We start from the raw sequence: 18,496 nt of genomic DNA, 5'->3' as shown, positions 1-18,496 counted from the left end.
TGCACTCTAGGCTACTGCTTAGTCAGTGTTTCCAAGGCCAACCCTTTGCTCTCGCTCATCAACTCTGCGACTGAAAGTATCGTTTTGAATCTCTTCCTGGCCCTGGGCTGGGAGTACACTGGCAGCCTTCCCATCATGACCGCTCCCCAGCTGCGGCACCAAGTCATCCGGATTTACAAAGGTAGGGGTGAACAAGACTACGCTCAAGACTAGATACCATATTCGTCATATAATCCCACACCTCCAATGAACGAACCCCTTCTCAATTGGATCTTAATCACCACCTGATCAACGGCTGACTGGAGATTGCCGTCGACGCAATTCAGAGCTCCTCTTCCTTGGCCGCGAATACCCTCTCGGCTACCAATTCTTTCGCGAACGCTTACACCGTGCTTTTGCGAGCCAGGCTCACGTCACTGACGAGGCGAAAATCGCAGACGGAATACGGAGGGCGGAGTATGTGAAGAAAGGTACGTTTTCCGTGCTCCACCCTTTAGTCATTTGAGCCGTTTGATATGTATCCCTCAGGGAGGAGGGCGACTAAGATCGGAAGGTTGGGGTTTGATAATTTTTACTCCGCGCTACTGGGATTTGATAGTCTTGAGCTGTTTGAAACTTCGCCGTTGGGAGGGATGTTGTTTATGCTAGTCTTGCTTCGTTTTTTGAGAATGACATGCTAACAGTGATGAAACTCGCCCCATCGGGTTCTGGATTGGTTTTAGAGATTGAGGCATTGTGAGTTATATTCCTTGCTTGTGTATTTCTACCCTTCTTTTACTGTTCTCATATTTTCCCACGATGGTTGTTTGGGTTGCGATCCGGTGATTTTAATCGGCAATTGAAGAACGAGCAAAAAATAAATAAATAAAATGAATTCCCCTGTGGCTCCCCCATTTTATACACACAGAATAATATTTCATTTACAGCAAAGTATGGGACGATAAAAAAGGAAGAGGGAGGGGAAAGAAATGTACAGATATTGTTACTCCAAAAAGCCAAGTGGAAGAAAAAGGGCAACATATGGTCCAAATGAAAGAGGTCGGAGATCAAGCAGGGAAAAGGGGGGATTTGCGGATCCCCAAGAAGAAGCACCCTCCGAATAGCGGCCTCTTGCTCGCACAGTTCATGCACCATGTTTAAATGTTATTTCGTCGTGCCAAAATCCGATATTATTTGTGCTGGTTTTGGTATATTGGCTTGCGATGGGGCTGTGGAAATTATACGAAAATAAAGGAGAAAAATGAAACGGAGCGCTAACGATGGTAAAATGCAGATATTACTTGAGACGATATCGCGCCCTCAAGAATCGATATGATATACCCAAAGTTCCTGTCGAGACATGAGCTGGCTGACCGCAGAGAGGGATGTAACAAAGTGGCGGGGGGAATCGAAGGAGAGCGAGGATGAGAGTGCCAACCAAGGCTTGTCACAGCAGGATCCGAAATGAGAAAATGTTATCCGCCGTTTCTCAAGGATATAATAGCTCGCCATCGACATAAAATGAATTGGAAAAATTGAACAAGCACAGTTATCGCTTTTGGCCCCACCATGCTCCGACCTCGAGACACTCGCCACTTGCCACGCCACCGTTCTGCAGCAAGTCCATTGTCATTCCAGTCCACCATCGATCCCATTCGTCTCTGCCTTTTCCACTAACCTCCATCAGCATTGGCTCCATACTCTCGATCATTTGAACGATTGTAAATAGCGCGGTCTGGCGTATGGCAAGCTGGTCTGCTGATAAGGTCTTGGGCTGTTTCCAGTTTTTGGATGCGCCATCCTGCGGCTCTCGCTCCCATTTGACTTCTCCCAAAGGAATTGCTATCCTACGACTATCCATGCTATTGAAGGAATCCGACTCGGATGTGAAGGAAAGGCCTATCATGGCACATGGCATGGGCGTTAGTCTGCGACGTTCAAAAGCCTTTTGCGCCCAGGAGTTGTAATCGCGTAAATATTTGTTCTGGGCATCTGCGAATGGGGTAGCTGGAAATATGGTGTATGTGCCTGTGGCTACCGCATGTTCCACGTTTTCCCCCGATAGCCCAGGTACAAGTGGCGGATTTGGCAAAAGCGTTCTAAATATAAGATCTGAATCCCACACTTCAAGAACACCCCCGGATTTCAGAACACGAAGGGGTTCACCCAATGGAAGCGTTTGCAACTCTGATCCTGACGGACAAATCCCAGCATCTTTTATGAACACAAAGTCAAAGTAACCATCGGGAAACGGTAATTGAGACTTCCGTAGGTCGTGCCGTTTAAACTGCCAATTGATGCCTTGTTTCTGAAGGTCTGGCGCGAGGTTTACAATATCGAGGCCAGTGAAGGACATGTTTTTGTGTCCTCTCCGGGCAAAGTAGTCATGGCAAGCGTTTGACCATAACGCAGAGCCACAAGCTAACTCCAACACACGCTTCGGCGGGTGGTCGGCAAAATGGGGTGTGCAAAAGGGAGCGCCGAACACATGCATCAAAATGAGTGAACGCAGCGACTGGCGATGGATCTCTGGAATATCGCAGGGAAGTGGGTACGGGTTATCTGGGTCGCGCAGAATCGTACGGCCATTGCGCTTGGCCAGTGGGTACGTCGTGTAGTCAGTGGAAGAGGAGGTGGAAGATGACGAAGTCGTTGGCATTGCAGATCCTTGAGAGAGAGAATTGGATCTCTGGTAGGCATGGTGTTTAGGATCATAGGCCAAAGGCGAACTGGGGATGAAGAGGTAGGATAAGTTTGCGGACCCGGACATGGTGCTGAAATTTTCCGGTTTCACGCGGTGTAATTTTTCGTGTGTATGTGTTACGTAAATATTGGGCCATACTACGAAGTAGGTTTTAGCAACGAGCAAAGAAGCACCACACTCGAAAAAGCTCACTTGGATAATGGGCTGTGGAATTACTATACCTAAGAATATTTAGGATTCATTTTGGCTACCTAAGCTCGTTGAATCGCTGCAGGAGGTTTGTGGCCAGTGTGAGCGGTTGGGCATTATGGGCTCACAATCCTACAACAACCTGAGAGCGACAGAATGAGCAAGAGGGAAGAGAGAGAGAGGAAGTGAATTTTGATGCCCACAGAAGAAGAGGAAGAAGAAGAAGCGGAGCATGTGAGGCATGACAAGAGGGACAAGGTAATGCTTTTAAAACCAGATGACTATTCGACGATTCAAGAACTACTTGAGGCTCACGGTTGATCTGGATACCGTAGTCGAAGCCACTGGTCCACACTCGCGGGTACGGTTTCAGGGCTTTGGCTGATGGTTTAATGTTACCACTCTGGTAGCATGACGATGGTGTCTGTCGCAGAGATAAGCAAGCCAGGGGGAAACCTCCAATCAACTGATTATTTAGCGGCCAAGGCAAACCGCCTGCGCAGCCACCTCTGGCATCTCCTCATGAAAATTTCCAAGCCAATGTCTGGGGTTACGCTCGCCTGTCCCGCGCTGGCCAATAGAGGAGAATATCTTTCCTTTGCTTGGAGAGCGAAGCGAGTGACAATTCCAGGGCCAAAGTCAGGCCACGTCCCCCTTACATGAAGCCAGCTCCAATATGGATCACTATATTCGAGTTTGATAATTGCACTGAAGCCCTAGACCTCTTTATGAATCCTAAATCCAATCCATCGAATCTCCAAAGAACAGATTTTGGAAACATTGTTGATACATGGGCTTGATTTTGGCGGCTCTGATTGGCGATGGGCCGTGCACACAAACTTCCTTGCCCCTCATCTTGGTTCGCTGGTCCAATAGCTGCGCCCCCCACGCGCTTTTTCATTCGTTTGAATGCCTGAGAATGGTAAAAAGCAATCAGCATTTCTTGGAGCGCCTGAACGATCGATATTCCAATGCATTTGCGGGGTCCATCAGTGTTGGGATCGAATTTCGCTCTTTCATATGATACAGAGCCGTTTTCAGATGATACACTTGCCTATCCGCCCATCGAGATCATGGCCAGATCTAAAGATATTGGATATTGCGTTCATCGATGGAGAGCTATTTATGGCCTTTCTCTCTTCCAATTGCTGGTCGAGAAATAGCTTCGATAGGAATGACGTTTTCTCATTCCTCTCATAACTCGTGGCGAAGTCTTGTAAATGGGCTTTCGGGCAAAGCGTCAAGGTTTGTCCCGTCCCGTGCATGATATAGTATGAACAGTAGTTACATACATTCCATCTGTTTTATACCGACAAACTCGTCTTGTTGGTAGATGTAGCATGCAAGTCACCTACTAACAGTTGAGAATGTTTGTTGCGCCAGCCTGATGCTGTTTTCCGGGCACAGATTCCTGTGCCTCCTTTCAACATTCGTTTCCTTCCATCCCAAGTGGGCTGTCAAAAATTTAGTTCATTCTGGTGCCTATTCGGCATGTCTTTCTGTGAACATCTTATCCCAGTTAGCCTTCCGCGGGCGGCACCAAGTTAGCCAGTAACCAGAAGAAAACTTTGAGGAACAGTGCCAAAACTTGAATTTGTGGGGAATGAGCCAGAGAGAGGAAGTAGTGGGTAAATAGTAACTTGGGCACCGCGGCCCACCATCTGGACCATTGTTGAGGATGGTGACATTTGCTTGATTTAACTTCTGAAGAAAGAAAACCGATCACAAAGTATGTAACGGGATGACGATACAGAATTTTGGGCTGTTATAGTTGATTGTGGAAAACCTTGGTTGTGCGGCCGTGCAAAAATTATCTCCATTGAAGAAATTCTGAGAGGCCATCGAGGCAAGCGGCCCCCTTAAAATGTAGACATATTGATTCTCATTGGCAATTTACACTCTTTAGGGTAAAAGTCAAGTTTTGGTTTTTTTAGTAAAAGGACCGTGCCGGGTCATTTCACCGCTCCAATTTTTCCAAGGCTTCAGGAGAAACCACAAACCTGCATCGAACATGCATGGAAAGCACACACAGTAATATCCTCAAATTGATACAGCAGTGGGCCATGCTCTATGTGACAATATGTGGATATTCTGGATGAAAGGGATGCCCGGTTTTGAACATATTGTAACTCCAGGTTTGACACGTCTGCTAGTGCTCTGACTTCCTCCCAAATATCAACTTGCCAGGAATGTCTCATATAATCATCAACTCCATGGCATCACTGTTTACCACGGTGCCCTTGTATTGCCCCACATCAGTTATACTTTTTGACTTTGGCACGGACAGACTCCCTTGATGAAGCAACTGGGAAATATTTAGTGATACTTCCAAACCCACGGAAATAACAAAAGGTAAGTTGATTGAAACCCACTATTGGCACTTTCGGAAATTCTACAATGCATATCTACCTATTCCCTATTGCGCAAAATTTACACAGGACAAATATGTGCTACCTTTGAGGGAGCTATTTCCAAACTTTCCTTCCAAGATGATTATCACCCTTGATTTTGCTATGTATGAGTTCACATCTTGTGAAAAAGAAAATGATCATCTTTGGGAGAAAACATGGAACACGCAAATTCATGAAATTTGCTCCATGGGCCAACCATTATTGCAAAACACTCATAATCAATGTACAGTATATCTTGTTTTGTTTCTCTATTATGTTTCTTCTCACATTCCGTAATTTCAATAACCAGCGTAGATGCGCCTTTCAATCCCAACATTCAAACCCACGTCTTTCTCGGTAACCAGGCTGCCCGAGATATATTGAGTATTCAATGACTCAGTCCTTGGCCACGTAATGGAGAGAAGTCGTTACCTCAAGGTCTCTTGAATTTATATTAGCGCCCATGCTCAAGTATGGGTGCTTACCGCCAGACAACTGCGATAACAAGCGCAATTGAACATTGTCGGCCCTATTCGATTGAAGGGCAAAAAAACCCAGATAATATCTGAGCGGCCCGTTTTCGGTCGTCGCAGGTTCGCAAATCCCGTTGGTCATATCAAATGAATGAATGGTTAGAGTGCTGAAGACGATCGAGATAGCTAGCCATACCGAAGCATCATGACTGCGCTAGTTACAGATAGGTATGCCCCCGACTGACATAATAGTCAATTTTTTGTAGAAACGTGAACAGGCGGGATTTTAAAAACAGTTCCCACTATCTTCGCTGCTCAGTTGTCGGCTACATGATAAGTTATCAAATTCAGCGCAATTTTCTGTGACTTAAGCGCCACTAGTACTCAGCTTGCTCTCTCATGGACAAGATGGGAACAACTCGTGGATTTAGAGCCATGTTAACAGGTGAGAAGTAGAGGATACTATAATTCACTGCCAAAAACTTTATGAAGTCTGCTTGCGAGCCACATTATGTAGGCTGTGCGGACAACAAAAGTTGGTCATAAACACATGTTCAAACCTTCTGATTGCTCTCCAAAGTTGCTTGGGGAGAACGTTAGGAAGTGAAACCGTCCATGAATCAGGTGTATCATGCACTAGTCTTCAATAGGAAATAGTGGCTTTGCCACCTGACAATTTATCACCTGACATGATGTGATCGATGTGAGTCATGTGACTGATGCATCTTCCACGGTTCTCCCGCCTTTGATGCAAACCGCTTCGCATTTCATCCAGCAGCACGTCCAGGCGCAATCACGTTCAGATTCGGCACCCGTCAAAGGAACACTGTTGCCCTTAGTGCCATAAGCCGTCCTGGATCCTCACTACTCTAAGGGATCGATATTTCGCCCTGCCACGGAGCCTGCATCCATTTGAACCGCGTTGGCTCATCGTGGTGCTCACAACAGCTTCCCACCATCAAGGACTTCTTTGTCGGCAGACCGCCGGGGTACATACGTTACTCGACGCGAGAATTGTCACAGCTGGCTGCAGCACTGTCAAGGTGCTTGGGGTCGAGTTCATATTTGAGCTGTTGACATTTCCTGGTGGTTCCGCTTTGGGCCCCATGTTGAAGAGACGGAGAGAACGAGTTCGCCCCTTCACGCCTCTGAACCCCCTGCCTATTCTCTCACTTCTCCAGTTTCCGCGGGATAACCCACCTCCGCCCGAATTACATCTACGGTCTCGTCTGCCACGTTAAATGGCAGATGGTACCTACCGGTTCCAGCAGCCTGTGGCCGGGCAGTTCTACTTCCAGCAACAAACACAGCAGCACAACCACACTAACGCACACCAAAGACAACTCGTCCGGAACGGAACTGGATCTCCAACTGGCAGACTGAAATTCAATACCGACACTCCTTCCCCGTCCCGCTCTCCTCCACTCAACCAGTCACCTGGCCATAACCCATACAATATGTATTCGCAAGGGCAGCATGTCATGATGAATGGTGGTCAAACTCATCAAAGATTTGGAATGCCAATGCAGAAATTCCAACATCCAAGCCATCATCCACATCATTCCCAACAACACCCACACCACCAACATCCTCACTCCCAAGCTACTCACACTGCTATCGGCCATCAACCTAACTTCTCATCCGGAGCCCTGTCAAGCACAGCCCCCCACTTTACTCCCACCCACATCCCCAACGGCACTACAACCAACGTGGATGAAGAAGTCGAAGAGCCTATGAATGAGCACTGGCAGCAGCAGCTACAACTTGCTGCAGAGTCGAGACAAGCAAACTCCCCGCACTATTACGCACGGGCCGTTGCTCAACAGACGAAGGGCATCCAGCTCACAACGAGCCCAGCCGAGACCAATGAAAATGGTTCCGAAGAACGCAGCCGTGCCAAAACGACCAAAGACCCTTCTAAAAGACAGGATTGGATGGCTCTAGATTTTGGTGGACAAGGTCTTCGAGCAATCTCTAACCCTCTTTTCGACTACGTTTTTCTGGAAAAGCTTTATCTCAATCACAATAAATTGAAGGCCCTCCCCCCAAATATCGGCAAGCTGAAAGGCCTCACTCATTTGGACGTATCCGGCAATGAGCTAACTGAACTTCCTGAAGAAATTGGTATGCTCATTAATCTCAAAAAGCTTCTGCTATTCGACAATAACATCCATTCACTTCCCTACGAAATGGGTTACCTATATCAACTTGATACTCTAGGTATAGAAGGAAACCCCTTGAATGAAGTGTTCAAATCACGGATTATGCAGGAAGGCACCAAGGCACTCATTACGTACCTTAAAGAGGAGATGCCGGGTATGTCACATTCTTTGTTTATTTAAAATATAGTCATTCACTAATTTCACGCAGTTCATTTGCCTCCTTCGGAACGGGATTGGGTTGTCCTGGATGATTCGGACAGAAACCCCACTAAAGGCCAAAGGGAGAAGTTTACTGCCCTCTCCTATAATACCCTCTGTGATAGATCAGCAACCCATCAACAACATGGTTATGCGCCCTCCCGAGCGCTTGCTTGGGAATATCGCAGGGACCTCATTTTAAATGAAATAAAAGGGTACAATGCCGATATTGTGTGTTTGCAGGAAATTGACCAAGGCAGCTACCATGGCTTCTTCAGAGAACAGCTTGCATACAACGATTACAAGGGGGTTTACTGGCCAAAGGGAAGAGCTCAAGGTATGCCCGAAGAGGAGGCCAAGGTGGTCGACGGTTGTGCGACATTCTTCAAAGGCAGTAAATACATTCTTCTCGAGAAGAATATGATTCATTTCGGTCAAACTGCAGTCCGCAGACCCGATGCCAAAGGCCAGGACGACATCTACAACCGATTATGGCAGAAGGACAATATTGCCGTAGTCACGTATCTGGAGAATCGATTGTCCGGAGAGCGGTTGATAGTGGTGAATGTTCACCTGTACTGGGACCCAGCGTATAAAGATGTGAAGCTTATCCAGGCTGCAATTTTGATGGAAGAGGTAACGCAGCTTGCCGAAAAGTATTCCAAGATTCCCGCTTGTACAGATAAAACTGCATTCCGATTCTCCGAGCCGGAACATTCGACAGATGGTGGGGGCACTGCGACGCCTGTGGAACCAGCACCTTCAGTTGAATATAGTAGTGGCTCTCAGATCCCCCTTATTATATGCGGTGACTTCAACTCCTACCCTGGATCTGCCGTGCATGAATTGATGAGCCGTGGTCGTTTGATCGAAGACCATCCGGATCTTGAGAAGCGTCTCTATGGGAACCTCAGTCGCGTCGGCATGTCATACCCTTTCAACCTGAAATCCGCATATGGCGCTATTGGAGAACTCGACTTTACCAACTATACTCCCGACTTTGCTGATGTGATCGACTACATTTGGTATACTTCCAATGCTCTGCAGGTAACTGGCTTGCTTGGCGCAGTGGACAAGGAGTATCTGCAGCGAGTTCCCGGCTTCCCAAATTACCATTTTCCTAGTGATCACCTTGCCCTAATGGCAGAGTTTTCTTTCAAAAGCAAGAAAGGGAAAGTTGTCGAAGTAGATTTCGGGCCGCAACGGGACAGGGATAGGGATAGAGATCGGGATAGGGCGACTTAAGGAGTCCAAGGTTTTATTTTCGCATTTTATGAGTCTCGAGGGCTTCTGCAGAGTAGTTCTTTTGTTTCACCTATTATCTCGGACGGAAATATTCGCGTGTCTTTTTTTAGAGTCTTGTGGTTTTTCTCTTGGTTCGTTTTCAATGTCCCCTTCCTTTCCCTCTTCGATTATCGTGGTATCCTTTATTTTGCGGGTTCTGTTCAATTATTTTCGTGTATCCAGTTCTCTCCTCGGGGTCTGTTTTCTTGGAAACTCTCGATGGCGTGGCGACAATTGTCTTTTTCCACCTCCATGTCTATGCATCGCCTTTTCCCCTCCTATATGGTCGTGTGGTTAAAGCAGTCGGGTTGAGTTGGTGTTTTGGGTGTGAAAGTCTGGGAGGGCGGTTGACCTGGAAGAGTTGTGTCTGGCTTGCTATAGTTTTGGCCTACTTTTTTCTCCTTATCAACGTAGGTTCTTATTTATTCGTTTTTTGTTCTTCCCTTCTCCTTTGTTCCTTCTCTCGCCTCTCTTGCTCTCTTCCCTTCTCTATATATGACGAAGCCCTCGCTTCGGATACTGTATTTTTGTTCTCCCTGTTTTCCACCTTCCCTCTTCCTCCCTCCCTCCCCCTCTCCTCCCCCATTTTTCTATTTTCGTTGTGTACTTTTGTTTAAGAGGCGCTAGTTATTCTCATCGTAAACTATGGACTGTTCTTTCTCCTCATTCAGTAAACGCCTTATCACTCATGAAGTGAACCAAACAAAAGAATTTTTTACTTCTATCCACTCAGGCGAAAGTCTGGTTCGGACCTGGAGCGCAAGAAAAATTAGGGGCCTAATTGCTGTTTAATCCACTCTTCCGGGCTGTTAACATATCGATAACATAAGATTCCACAAAATTTATAGGCGTACACTTGTTTCATAGATGGACCTAGTTGAATGTGACGGGGCGAGGGCTTCTCCCGTTCTTGAAACTCAGCATGGGTGATTGGTTCGGTAGGCATATCAGTTTTGTGCCATTTAAAATTTAGGCAAGTCAATCCTAATAAATGTACATCAGAACATGGAGTATCTACAACGGCATAGTGGGTATATAGGATGGGCTGTTGCCGGGCCTTCGGCCCAATCCTTGGAGCTAGGTTGTCTTCCCGGAAGATGTCTGATGGCGATGGCATTGGTGTTTCTCAAGCCGGGTATTCTTCATTGCTGCTCTTCATGCGGCTGCTAATGGTGTTGATCATGGATTGCTATATTACTACTCATCATTCCATACTCGTAGATATGAAGTAGATTCGGACAAACTGATGCCGATTTTCAATCCACTCATCGTCATACTCATTCATACCACCTCCCGTCCCCATTTCCTCCTTCCCCAATTAACACATCATTGCCGCTCATGTTCCTCTTCTGCATTTTCCCCGCATGTTCTCCTTCGGTTTCAAACGTCCAGTGCTCAATCCCATAGCACCGCTTCCATTTCATACTATCGTCCCGATCCTGATACTCATACCAGAACTGCACTGCAATTCTGTTATCCGTGAAGGCAAACAGCTCCTTGCGCAGTTTGTAGTTTATCTCCTTCGCAAATTTATTGGTCAGAAAGGTCTCGATGTCCTCTGTGCCGCTGAAAAATTGGTCTCTGTTCCTCCAGGTGCTGGTGGGGGTGTAGGCCTTTGCGATTTCGGGTGGGTTTCTACATTGGAATTAACTATCCATAATATGGTATATGTACAGGGTCATATGTATACATAGCTGCCATAACAGGGAGATTTATGACAGTAATATGTTCTACCTACTTTGAGTTCCAGAGATCCTGCGCTCGCTGCACTTTCTGCTTAGCGGTCTCCTCCGTGTAGGGAGGCAAGAGCCCTGCCATTTTTATTTTATGGTCTACTTATGCCTCAGAATGTTGGAAGTATTGTGGCGAACGTAGTAGATTGCTCAAGACTGCAGCAACAACATCAGATTCTGCAACAAGATATTGAGAACAGGTTCAACAATATCTCTCTGGTGCTAGAGGGTAAACCACCAAACTGGACAGTAAATGGGTCGGAATGGAAAATCAGTAGGGGAGAGCTTGGTCGCCAACCAGCCTTGCAGTTAGCGCTGGGCCTTGTTACGCCGCCAAAAGGTGTGCCATAAATGATGTCATAGATGGAGCAGGACAGACCTACTCAATCTACAGCCATTTTCAGAGAAATATACCCTATTCCTTAGAACACCAAGTTGACCTGGTCATGCCAGATGCCATTGGTTATCCCCTATTCTTTAGAACATCATGGCCTAGTCATGTTAGATGACTCTTAGAGGAAGTATCCCTTATTCTTTAGAATGTCATGACCCTGGTCATGCTTGGTGTCATTTCTAGGGGAAATATTCTCCTCTCTTTAAAATGTCATGGCCTGTTCTTACGAAAGTGATGGCCTTGCTAACTGGTCCAGTATATGTTTTTCAATTTGTCACTCCTTGTTCTTCCAGGAGGGACGAGAACCAGTTGACAAGGAATAGGACAGTGAGACCCCCATTGAGTGTTGCTAGGAGCACGCAAAAGTCAATCCCACCAAAAGCCCGTGCCCTTCGTGGTCCGCCAAGCCGTGAGTTGGCCGGTTTGCATCGCCTGATGTGATGTTTTACCGGGGTGTGGTGAATAGCTCAATTCTCACGATTTATTTTCTTTTTTTTGTTAGAGATGCATGCAGAGTATTACCTATTGAAGTATAAAAAGCTAAATATACTCTAGAGAATATCTCAAGAACATTCACAACTTACCACCGGGTTATTCCCAGTTAATGAAAAATTATTAGGGATACGACACAACTTAGACTTCCTTCTCAGGGTTCAACCACCGATTTGTCCCATCCCCCTGTATAAATGGCTCCTCCTGGTTTTCCCGTTCGTCTTGCTTTTTCTTTAACCACTCCTCCTCCAGCTTTTTTGCGGCAGCCACATTTTTCTTGTGCATATCATTGAAAAACTTATCGACAAGTTTTCCGTCCCAATCAGAGGGTTCCCAATTACTAAAACATCGATCCATACCAGCAAATATCTCCCTGCGTCTTGTATTCGACCAGAAACGGCGGATTTCAGGATAGGTGATCGTATTGCCCAAATCCACGATAAACGAACCGCGATAATTCTCAGGTTTGACATCTCCAGGCCACAGCAGAGCTTTACGAGCTATTTGCATTTTGCGGCGTACTTCTGGGATATCACTCATGCTGATTTCATCAGGAATCATGTCTTTGATGATAGCCCATCGACAGAATATTTGATGCTTGTTGCCCAACTCTTTAAATTGACTATCATTAAGCTTGATCCACCCATGGCATTTTACTGCCCATGTACCATTTTCGCCAACACTGTCGAGACGGGCAAAAGCACGGGCTTCACGGACGAAAGGAGCCATCAGTATCCTCTCATGTGCCTTGATTCTGTTGGGGAAATCCGTGTCATAATATGGCCAGTGCCTAGCCTGGACATGTAGAAATGCATACCATTAGATTGATTGTGCGATGCAACTGTGATGCCAACAGCATTATTTCACCAGAAAGAATGGGCCAAATACGCTTGGATAAAAAGAGAGTACACTACATACCAGCTTTAAAGCATATGACTTGCCTTCGCATTCAATGTGGTAAACACAGGACTCTGCGCCCGCTCCGAGGAATCCAAGCCGTTTGATAGGTTTGTCGTGGTGAATGAAACGACGTAGTTGAGGTTTCGACGTAGACTTGCGCTCTGGGTGATCCATTGGTAGCTCTGAGAGCCACCGTCCGATCATGGAGTCATCAAGTTGTAGCTTAAGTTCCATGCTCGACGGCTCAACGGTCATGTTGCTGAACGCGAGATGGCAATGACGAAGTGAACTGCTGGAATTGGATTGCTGTGGTCACTTTCTCGAAGGAAAGAGAGCCCGCGTGGAGAGCAGCGGGCAACAAAAGAAGAGAGAACCTTGAAACTCCCGCTGAGATTCGTGCTCTTGTTGCACGCGATCTCCCCATGCTCACCGACTGTTAGTTGAAAGATGCTGTTGGTCGCGTCTCCCCGAACGCGGGAAAGCTGGTTCAGGCACCAGGTCACCTGACTCTGCACCCTCATCAACGACGGCTAACTCTGTTCCTTCCGCACTACATGAATTATTGGCTAGTCGCTATTATTGGCCTATGTGATTCCAACAGCAGGTATCAGGACTGAACCACGCTTCAGATAACTTTGGCTTAGGTTCCAAAAATTGCTAATCGCCTTCCTCGAGGCATAATGCCTCGCTCTGGGTCCATTGCTGTTGAGCATCAAAATGATAGTATTTTTACGCCGGAACGTACAGACTATCTGTAAGCGATATTCCAAGGTAGGAGACAGGGCGATGGCTGATATACTGCTAGGATGCAAGGGCCATCATTTTGAGACTGCCACCCGAGGACGATTCAACGAGGGTGCGCCATAGGTTACAACCCACAAGCACACGTTTGCGCCTATTGATAGAGCTGGATGGCGTCAGACTTACAGTACCGCCATCTCGATGATTTAAAAACGGCTGTTCGGGCTACAGCAGCAAGTTCCCCCCTTCCCCACGCGACATGGAATGCGGTTCGTTGAGGCGGGTACAAGCTCAGATATCAGGAGTTAGTTCTATAGAATTCTCGTCTACAGCGCCAACTTCGTTTGTTCGAACCCCTTTACCAAGTTATCAATTTACCTCTGTTGCCAAAATGGACTTGCCATAAGCCTGCACTTCTTGAGCTAGGAATTATCTTGTCCTTTACTGGCTGTCTGGCTGCCATGTTATATTGTAGTTCTAATGAGGGGGTTGACATGGTTTATGGTCAAAACCACGCCGAAGGTTATTCCAGCCCCAAAAATTAACCATGTTCAACTTTTAATTAACCACGTTCAACTGTATGCCCCTAGATAGCTAACTGACTGTTTATTCATTAACTGTATATTCTCTTATTTAAATTCCAGATTCTCTCTGTTTATCTCTTACTATGACTTTTAGACACTGCTTCCTCTATAATGAGGGTCTGGAGGGGTTACCCCCCAGCTAAGAAAATGTGGAATTAATGGTTCATTTGCCCCTGGGATTTAGCAGCGTGCAGGCTACCCCTAGCATAAATACTGAGTATCTAAGAGTTTCTACTATTTTCAGTAGAGATGCTGCTGATTGAGTTATCTGAGATATCTGTATTCATTACAATAGATCAGAATATTATACAGTTTAATATATCAATATCGTTGCTTCAAGCTGCTCAGTTCTGTATGTGAATACAGCTATATCTATATCTGAGAGTAGTCAAGAACGGAGGAAAGAAGAGCTTTTACTTGAAAATATAAATAGAAGCTAAAGAAGCAAGCAGCAAATTGAAGATTTGAGTAGAAGATGTAATTAAGTAGTACTGCTGGTGGCGTTTGTGTCAAACCAGGTCTATCGAGTTGGTTCACAGTCCTCGCTTTGCAATTATGCTGGTAGGGAGTATTGCTCTTGGAAGCAAATGAAATGACAATTGATAAATATCTATGGCGAGGGCGAGGTAAGATCGCCAACCATTCCTAGGTAAGATACTCCTGAGGTCCAGACTAGATAGTATACAAGCACATGATCAAGGAAGCTAAGGAAGGTTCCAAGGTTCCAAGTTCAGCTGCATTTCGGGCTGTTTCCTGGAACAACTGCCGCAACAACCCCACAGCTTCGGAATTATCCATCCAAGGCAATAACAGCTCAATCGTCCTGCTGGGCGTTTGCTAGTTCGGAATACGAGAATCTTGTAAACATGGTTGCAACAGAAGAAGGGTGGCATGTTGCCAGCGATGGAGTGAAGTTGTACACCAAGACGTGGAAGGTATGACCTGACCGCCTTGTGTATCTAGTCCCTTCATGTGGTTTCAAGTTGGCTGACTGAAGTATACAGACTGATGGACCACCAAAGGCTATTATTGCATTCGTGCATGGCTTTAGTGATCATTGTACGTTCATCTCTTTTTGAACTCTTTCCTTCCAATTCGATGACTTTCTATAACGAAACGAAAAGAGAGCAGCCTTCACATGTCGAGTGACTATGTTAATGCGAAATTCTAGGTAACTCCTACTACGATCTCTTCCCCACATTGGCTTCTTATGGGATTGAAATCAGGGCAGTGGACCAACGGTATATCAGCAGTTCCCTTCCTTTTTCCCTTGCTTGAGATTTTGGTTCCCCTCAGCAGCAGACAAGGCGCATAGACTATGGCAGCTGCTTTATCAGGAATATCCATGACAAACAGTGTGCAGTTCCAAAAAAGCAATCAAATGCTAAAACTATTGTCTTAACCAGAGGCTGGGGTCGCTCTGTTACTGATAAGGCAAGCCGTGGCCGGACAGGAGGAACGGAGGTTGTCATGTCCGATATCCACTCTTTCGTCACCAGCATCTTCGAGTCCATAAAATCGACAACCGTGTCGGCTCACGATGCCTCACATTCAGGGACCCCTGTGTTTATGATGGGACACAGTAAAGGTGGTGCAGAGGTTCTCTACTATGCGCTTAACTCGTCTCTGGATCTACCCCCCATTGCTGGAGTCTTAGCATATTCACCTCTTATTTCGCTTCATCCCAGCACACGACCGTGGAACCTTACGGTCTTCCTGGGTAGAGTGGCGTCAAAGATCATGCCAAGTTTCCAGCTTGTAACACCTCTTAATGAATATTTGATGTCAAGAGACAAGCGCATTTGTGAGGAGTGGAGGCGAGATCCTCTCTGTCACGATACGGGGACATTGGAAGGGATCGCTGGAATGATGGATCGGGCATTGTGGTTGGAAAGCGAGCAGGCTGGGAAGAACTGCAAATACAAGCTACCTATCTGGGTATGCCATGGCTCAGCGGATGAGATTAACAGTTACGAGGCCAGCAAGCGTTTTGTAGAGAGATTAGAGTCTGATGATAAGACATTCAAATCTTATGAGGGTGCCTATCATAAGCTCCATGGTGAGCCAGATGGAGTCAAGGAGTCTCTGGCGAAAGACGTTGCTGAGTGGATTTTCAAACGGTGTGAGGGTCCTGCGAGACCCAACGCGTCCAGGGCGAAATTATAAGGGGAAGCAGGGTTTCCCAGAGTAGGGAATGAACATTTGCCAGGGATTGTCTCTCATGTAGTATATTTCCATCGCTCACCTGCAATGTATGATCTTTCGGGCGAACCTAATCTATATTAATCTATATATCATTGAGATCAACCGAGCTCTACCTAGGCTTTCTTTTTCCTCCATATCCCTACAAATCCGCCACCTGCAATCCTCGCCCCCACTTGGGGTCTGCAGACAAGTACCTCATCTCCATTCGTCTTCTCTCTCTTTGACAGACTGGTGGAATCCTCTGCTTCCGTATCAGTAGCACCCTCAGACGTCTCATCGGACATTTCTTCTGCAATGGCTTCTTGACTTAGAGTGTCATTGGAACTCCGTTTCGTCGCCATCCGGAGCTCCCAGAGCCTCCCACTGCTAATGCCAGTACCTAGCTCCACGACTTTTTCCTGAATAAGCGGCAGTTTCTGTTTCGAAATAAGATCCACACAGTCCCCAAGCTGCGTTATACTCGGCATAAAAACAGCCAGGACCGCATCATCTCTCATGGTCGGGGCGACATGCGGGATCCGCAGGTGTGCAGAGGGCATGTCTAGAATGACATGAGACAAGAAAGGGTCCGGCGACCGTTCATTCGTCGAACGACGTGTCACTTGCTCCTTGATCCATTTCTCAACGCTGGAAACGTAGAAGTCAACATTTCCTACATAGATACCGCGGCGAAATCCGCGGACGATGTTCTCTGCATGTTGGGAGTAGTGTGGGGATATTTCTACGGTGTGGACTATGGCATTACGTTGCGCACGCCATCCATCCCATTCGCGTTGGAGCCCTTCAATCTCAGCTTGAGCTTCGCGATCCTCTTTCTCCACCACCTTCTTCTCCTCAACAGGCTTCTTTTTGGTTTCCGGTAGTTCGAGTATTTTTCGCTGTGAACAAGGCGGTCGCGTTGGTGGACATGAGTTTGCAGCGTTAATAGCCCGGGCTAGGTGTAATGTCAATGATCCGTGACCTGTTCCCGCTTCAAGTATTTCCAGCGGCTCTTTTGGCCTTTCTCCCGGAGCCGGTGGTGCGACATGGATGTCTAAGAGAGACACTATTAGGTTGGCATCCGCAGGGTAGATCTATTAGACCAACGAGGTTAAAAATGGTTAAATTTTTGTATTTTATCATCGCGGCATTCGAGGATTTGCTAATGGGCTCAATATTGACATACAGGCGTTACAAGACGTGGAGTTCGTACTATGTAGTCTTCGAACGTAGGATGGGTTGCCCTATACACCGCACCTTGATTTGAAGCCTGTCAGCAGTTGCTCCTTGATTAAACATAGCTTTCAATTGGGCGGTATATAATTCAATCCGTGACTAACCTTTTTTTGACTTGATAGGATCTCTGGGTGTTTTCCCAATAATATCGACATGGTTTAGGAAACCGCGAGGAAGCTGTGTCTTGTCGTCATTCCTCAGGGGTTTCGTTAATATAGGAGTTTTGGTATTTATGAGAACCCTGTCGCCCTCTAAGCAAGAGTGTTAATCAGTATGAGTCAGTCGAGAGGCGAGCAGTGGTTGTCATGCCTTGGAAAACGGAGAAGTTGGCATCCGCCGCCCTGCTGCTATATGCTCTCCTGCAAAGACGCCGGAATGGCGAGAACAGTCTTGCCATTCAAGTAAAAGGCTTGAAAGCTTTTCTCCTGGGATCCCAGTCAGCTGTAATCTATAAAATTATAATCACGGGAGAAAAGATATAAAGCCGAATGACTCTACGCGGAGTCGCGAGCTCCTTGAAGCTCCCAGAAAAAAAAGATGCAGTTCCGGGTCTAGACCAGGGGGGAGCGGATAATGGTAAATACGGCCCCGTGACATCAAGCTTGCCGCAGCGGAGGTCATTTTAGTGCCGTGCTAACCACAATATTGGGGGTTGTCGTGGTTTACACGGGTTCTTGATGATCCAGAATTGAATTTCTGAGGTGCTGGAAATTGAAAATCTATACAGTGTATATAGTATATATCTCATCTCTACCTTTTATTATAAAAAACAACCTTATGTTGTTGTGATATGGATGATACAGCACAGACGGCCATGTATTAATAATATATTACTCATTTAGTGAAATCCATC

General features: G+C 46.4%; 8 protein-coding genes across 8 annotated transcripts; 4 read left to right on the top strand and 4 right to left on the bottom strand.

The window, feature by feature from the left end:
• Positions 1–135: 135 nt before the first annotated feature.
• On the top strand, positions 136–1,140 carry HCBG_04145 (NADH-ubiquinone oxidoreductase; the record flags this gene model as incomplete). The annotated part of the gene is made up of 4 exons (XM_045431194.1): positions 136–181; positions 327–470; positions 723–735; positions 927–1,140. 4 exons carry the CDS (start codon positions 136–138, stop codon positions 1,138–1,140), a joined length of 417 nt encoding a protein of 138 aa, XP_045287747.1.
• Positions 1,141–1,528: 388 nt separating this feature from the next.
• Positions 1,529–2,749, bottom strand: HCBG_04144 (SAM binding domain-containing protein containing protein; the record flags this gene model as incomplete). Its single annotated transcript, XM_045431193.1, has 1 exon — positions 1,529–2,749. One exon carries the CDS (start codon positions 2,747–2,749, stop codon positions 1,529–1,531), a length of 1,221 nt encoding a protein of 406 aa, XP_045287746.1.
• Positions 2,750–3,067: 318 nt separating this feature from the next.
• Positions 3,068–3,535, top strand: HCBG_04143 (uncharacterized protein; the record flags this gene model as incomplete). Its single annotated transcript, XM_045431192.1, has 3 exons — positions 3,068–3,130; positions 3,208–3,233; positions 3,283–3,535. The coding sequence occupies 3 exons, from the start codon at positions 3,068–3,070 to the stop codon at positions 3,533–3,535; spliced, it is 342 nt and encodes a 113-aa protein (XP_045287745.1).
• Positions 3,536–7,258: 3,723 nt separating this feature from the next.
• HCBG_04142 (glucose-repressible alcohol dehydrogenase transcriptional effector) lies at positions 7,259–10,023 on the top strand (the record flags this gene model as incomplete). The annotated part of the gene is made up of 2 exons (XM_045431191.1): positions 7,259–8,051; positions 8,106–10,023. The coding sequence occupies 2 exons, from the start codon at positions 7,259–7,261 to the stop codon at positions 9,338–9,340; spliced, it is 2,028 nt and encodes a 675-aa protein (XP_045287744.1).
• A 633-nt stretch (positions 10,024–10,656) lies between these two features.
• HCBG_04141 (DUF1348 domain-containing protein) lies at positions 10,657–11,197 on the bottom strand (the record flags this gene model as incomplete). The annotated part of the gene is made up of 2 exons (XM_045431190.1): positions 10,657–11,014; positions 11,118–11,197. 2 exons carry the CDS (start codon positions 11,195–11,197, stop codon positions 10,657–10,659), a joined length of 438 nt encoding a protein of 145 aa, XP_045287743.1.
• A 942-nt stretch (positions 11,198–12,139) lies between these two features.
• Positions 12,140–13,153, bottom strand: HCBG_04140 (uncharacterized protein; the record flags this gene model as incomplete). The annotated part of the gene is made up of 2 exons (XM_045431189.1): positions 12,140–12,793; positions 12,917–13,153. 2 exons carry the CDS (start codon positions 13,151–13,153, stop codon positions 12,140–12,142), a joined length of 891 nt encoding a protein of 296 aa, XP_045287742.1.
• Positions 13,154–15,089: 1,936 nt separating this feature from the next.
• Positions 15,090–17,234, top strand: HCBG_04139 (lysophospholipase; the record flags this gene model as incomplete). Its single annotated transcript, XM_045431188.1, has 4 exons — positions 15,090–15,158; positions 15,228–15,282; positions 15,395–15,464; positions 15,630–17,234. 4 exons carry the CDS (start codon positions 15,090–15,092, stop codon positions 16,387–16,389), a joined length of 954 nt encoding a protein of 317 aa, XP_045287741.1.
• On the bottom strand, positions 15,721–18,264 carry HCBG_04138 (tRNA (adenine-N(1)-)-methyltransferase; the record flags this gene model as incomplete). Its single annotated transcript, XM_045431187.1, has 4 exons — positions 15,721–17,501; positions 17,594–17,664; positions 17,748–17,894; positions 18,228–18,264. 4 exons carry the CDS (start codon positions 18,262–18,264, stop codon positions 16,542–16,544), a joined length of 1,215 nt encoding a protein of 404 aa, XP_045287740.1.
• Positions 18,265–18,496: the final 232 nt, after the last annotated feature.

Source organism: Histoplasma capsulatum (assembly GCF_000150115.1).
Source record: "Histoplasma capsulatum G186AR genomic scaffold supercont2.5, whole genome shotgun sequence".
Lineage (NCBI taxonomy): Eukaryota > Fungi > Ascomycota > Eurotiomycetes > Onygenales > Ajellomycetaceae > Histoplasma > Histoplasma capsulatum.
Note: the sequence above shows the minus strand (reverse complement) of the source record. Positions and strands in the feature narration are given on the sequence as shown.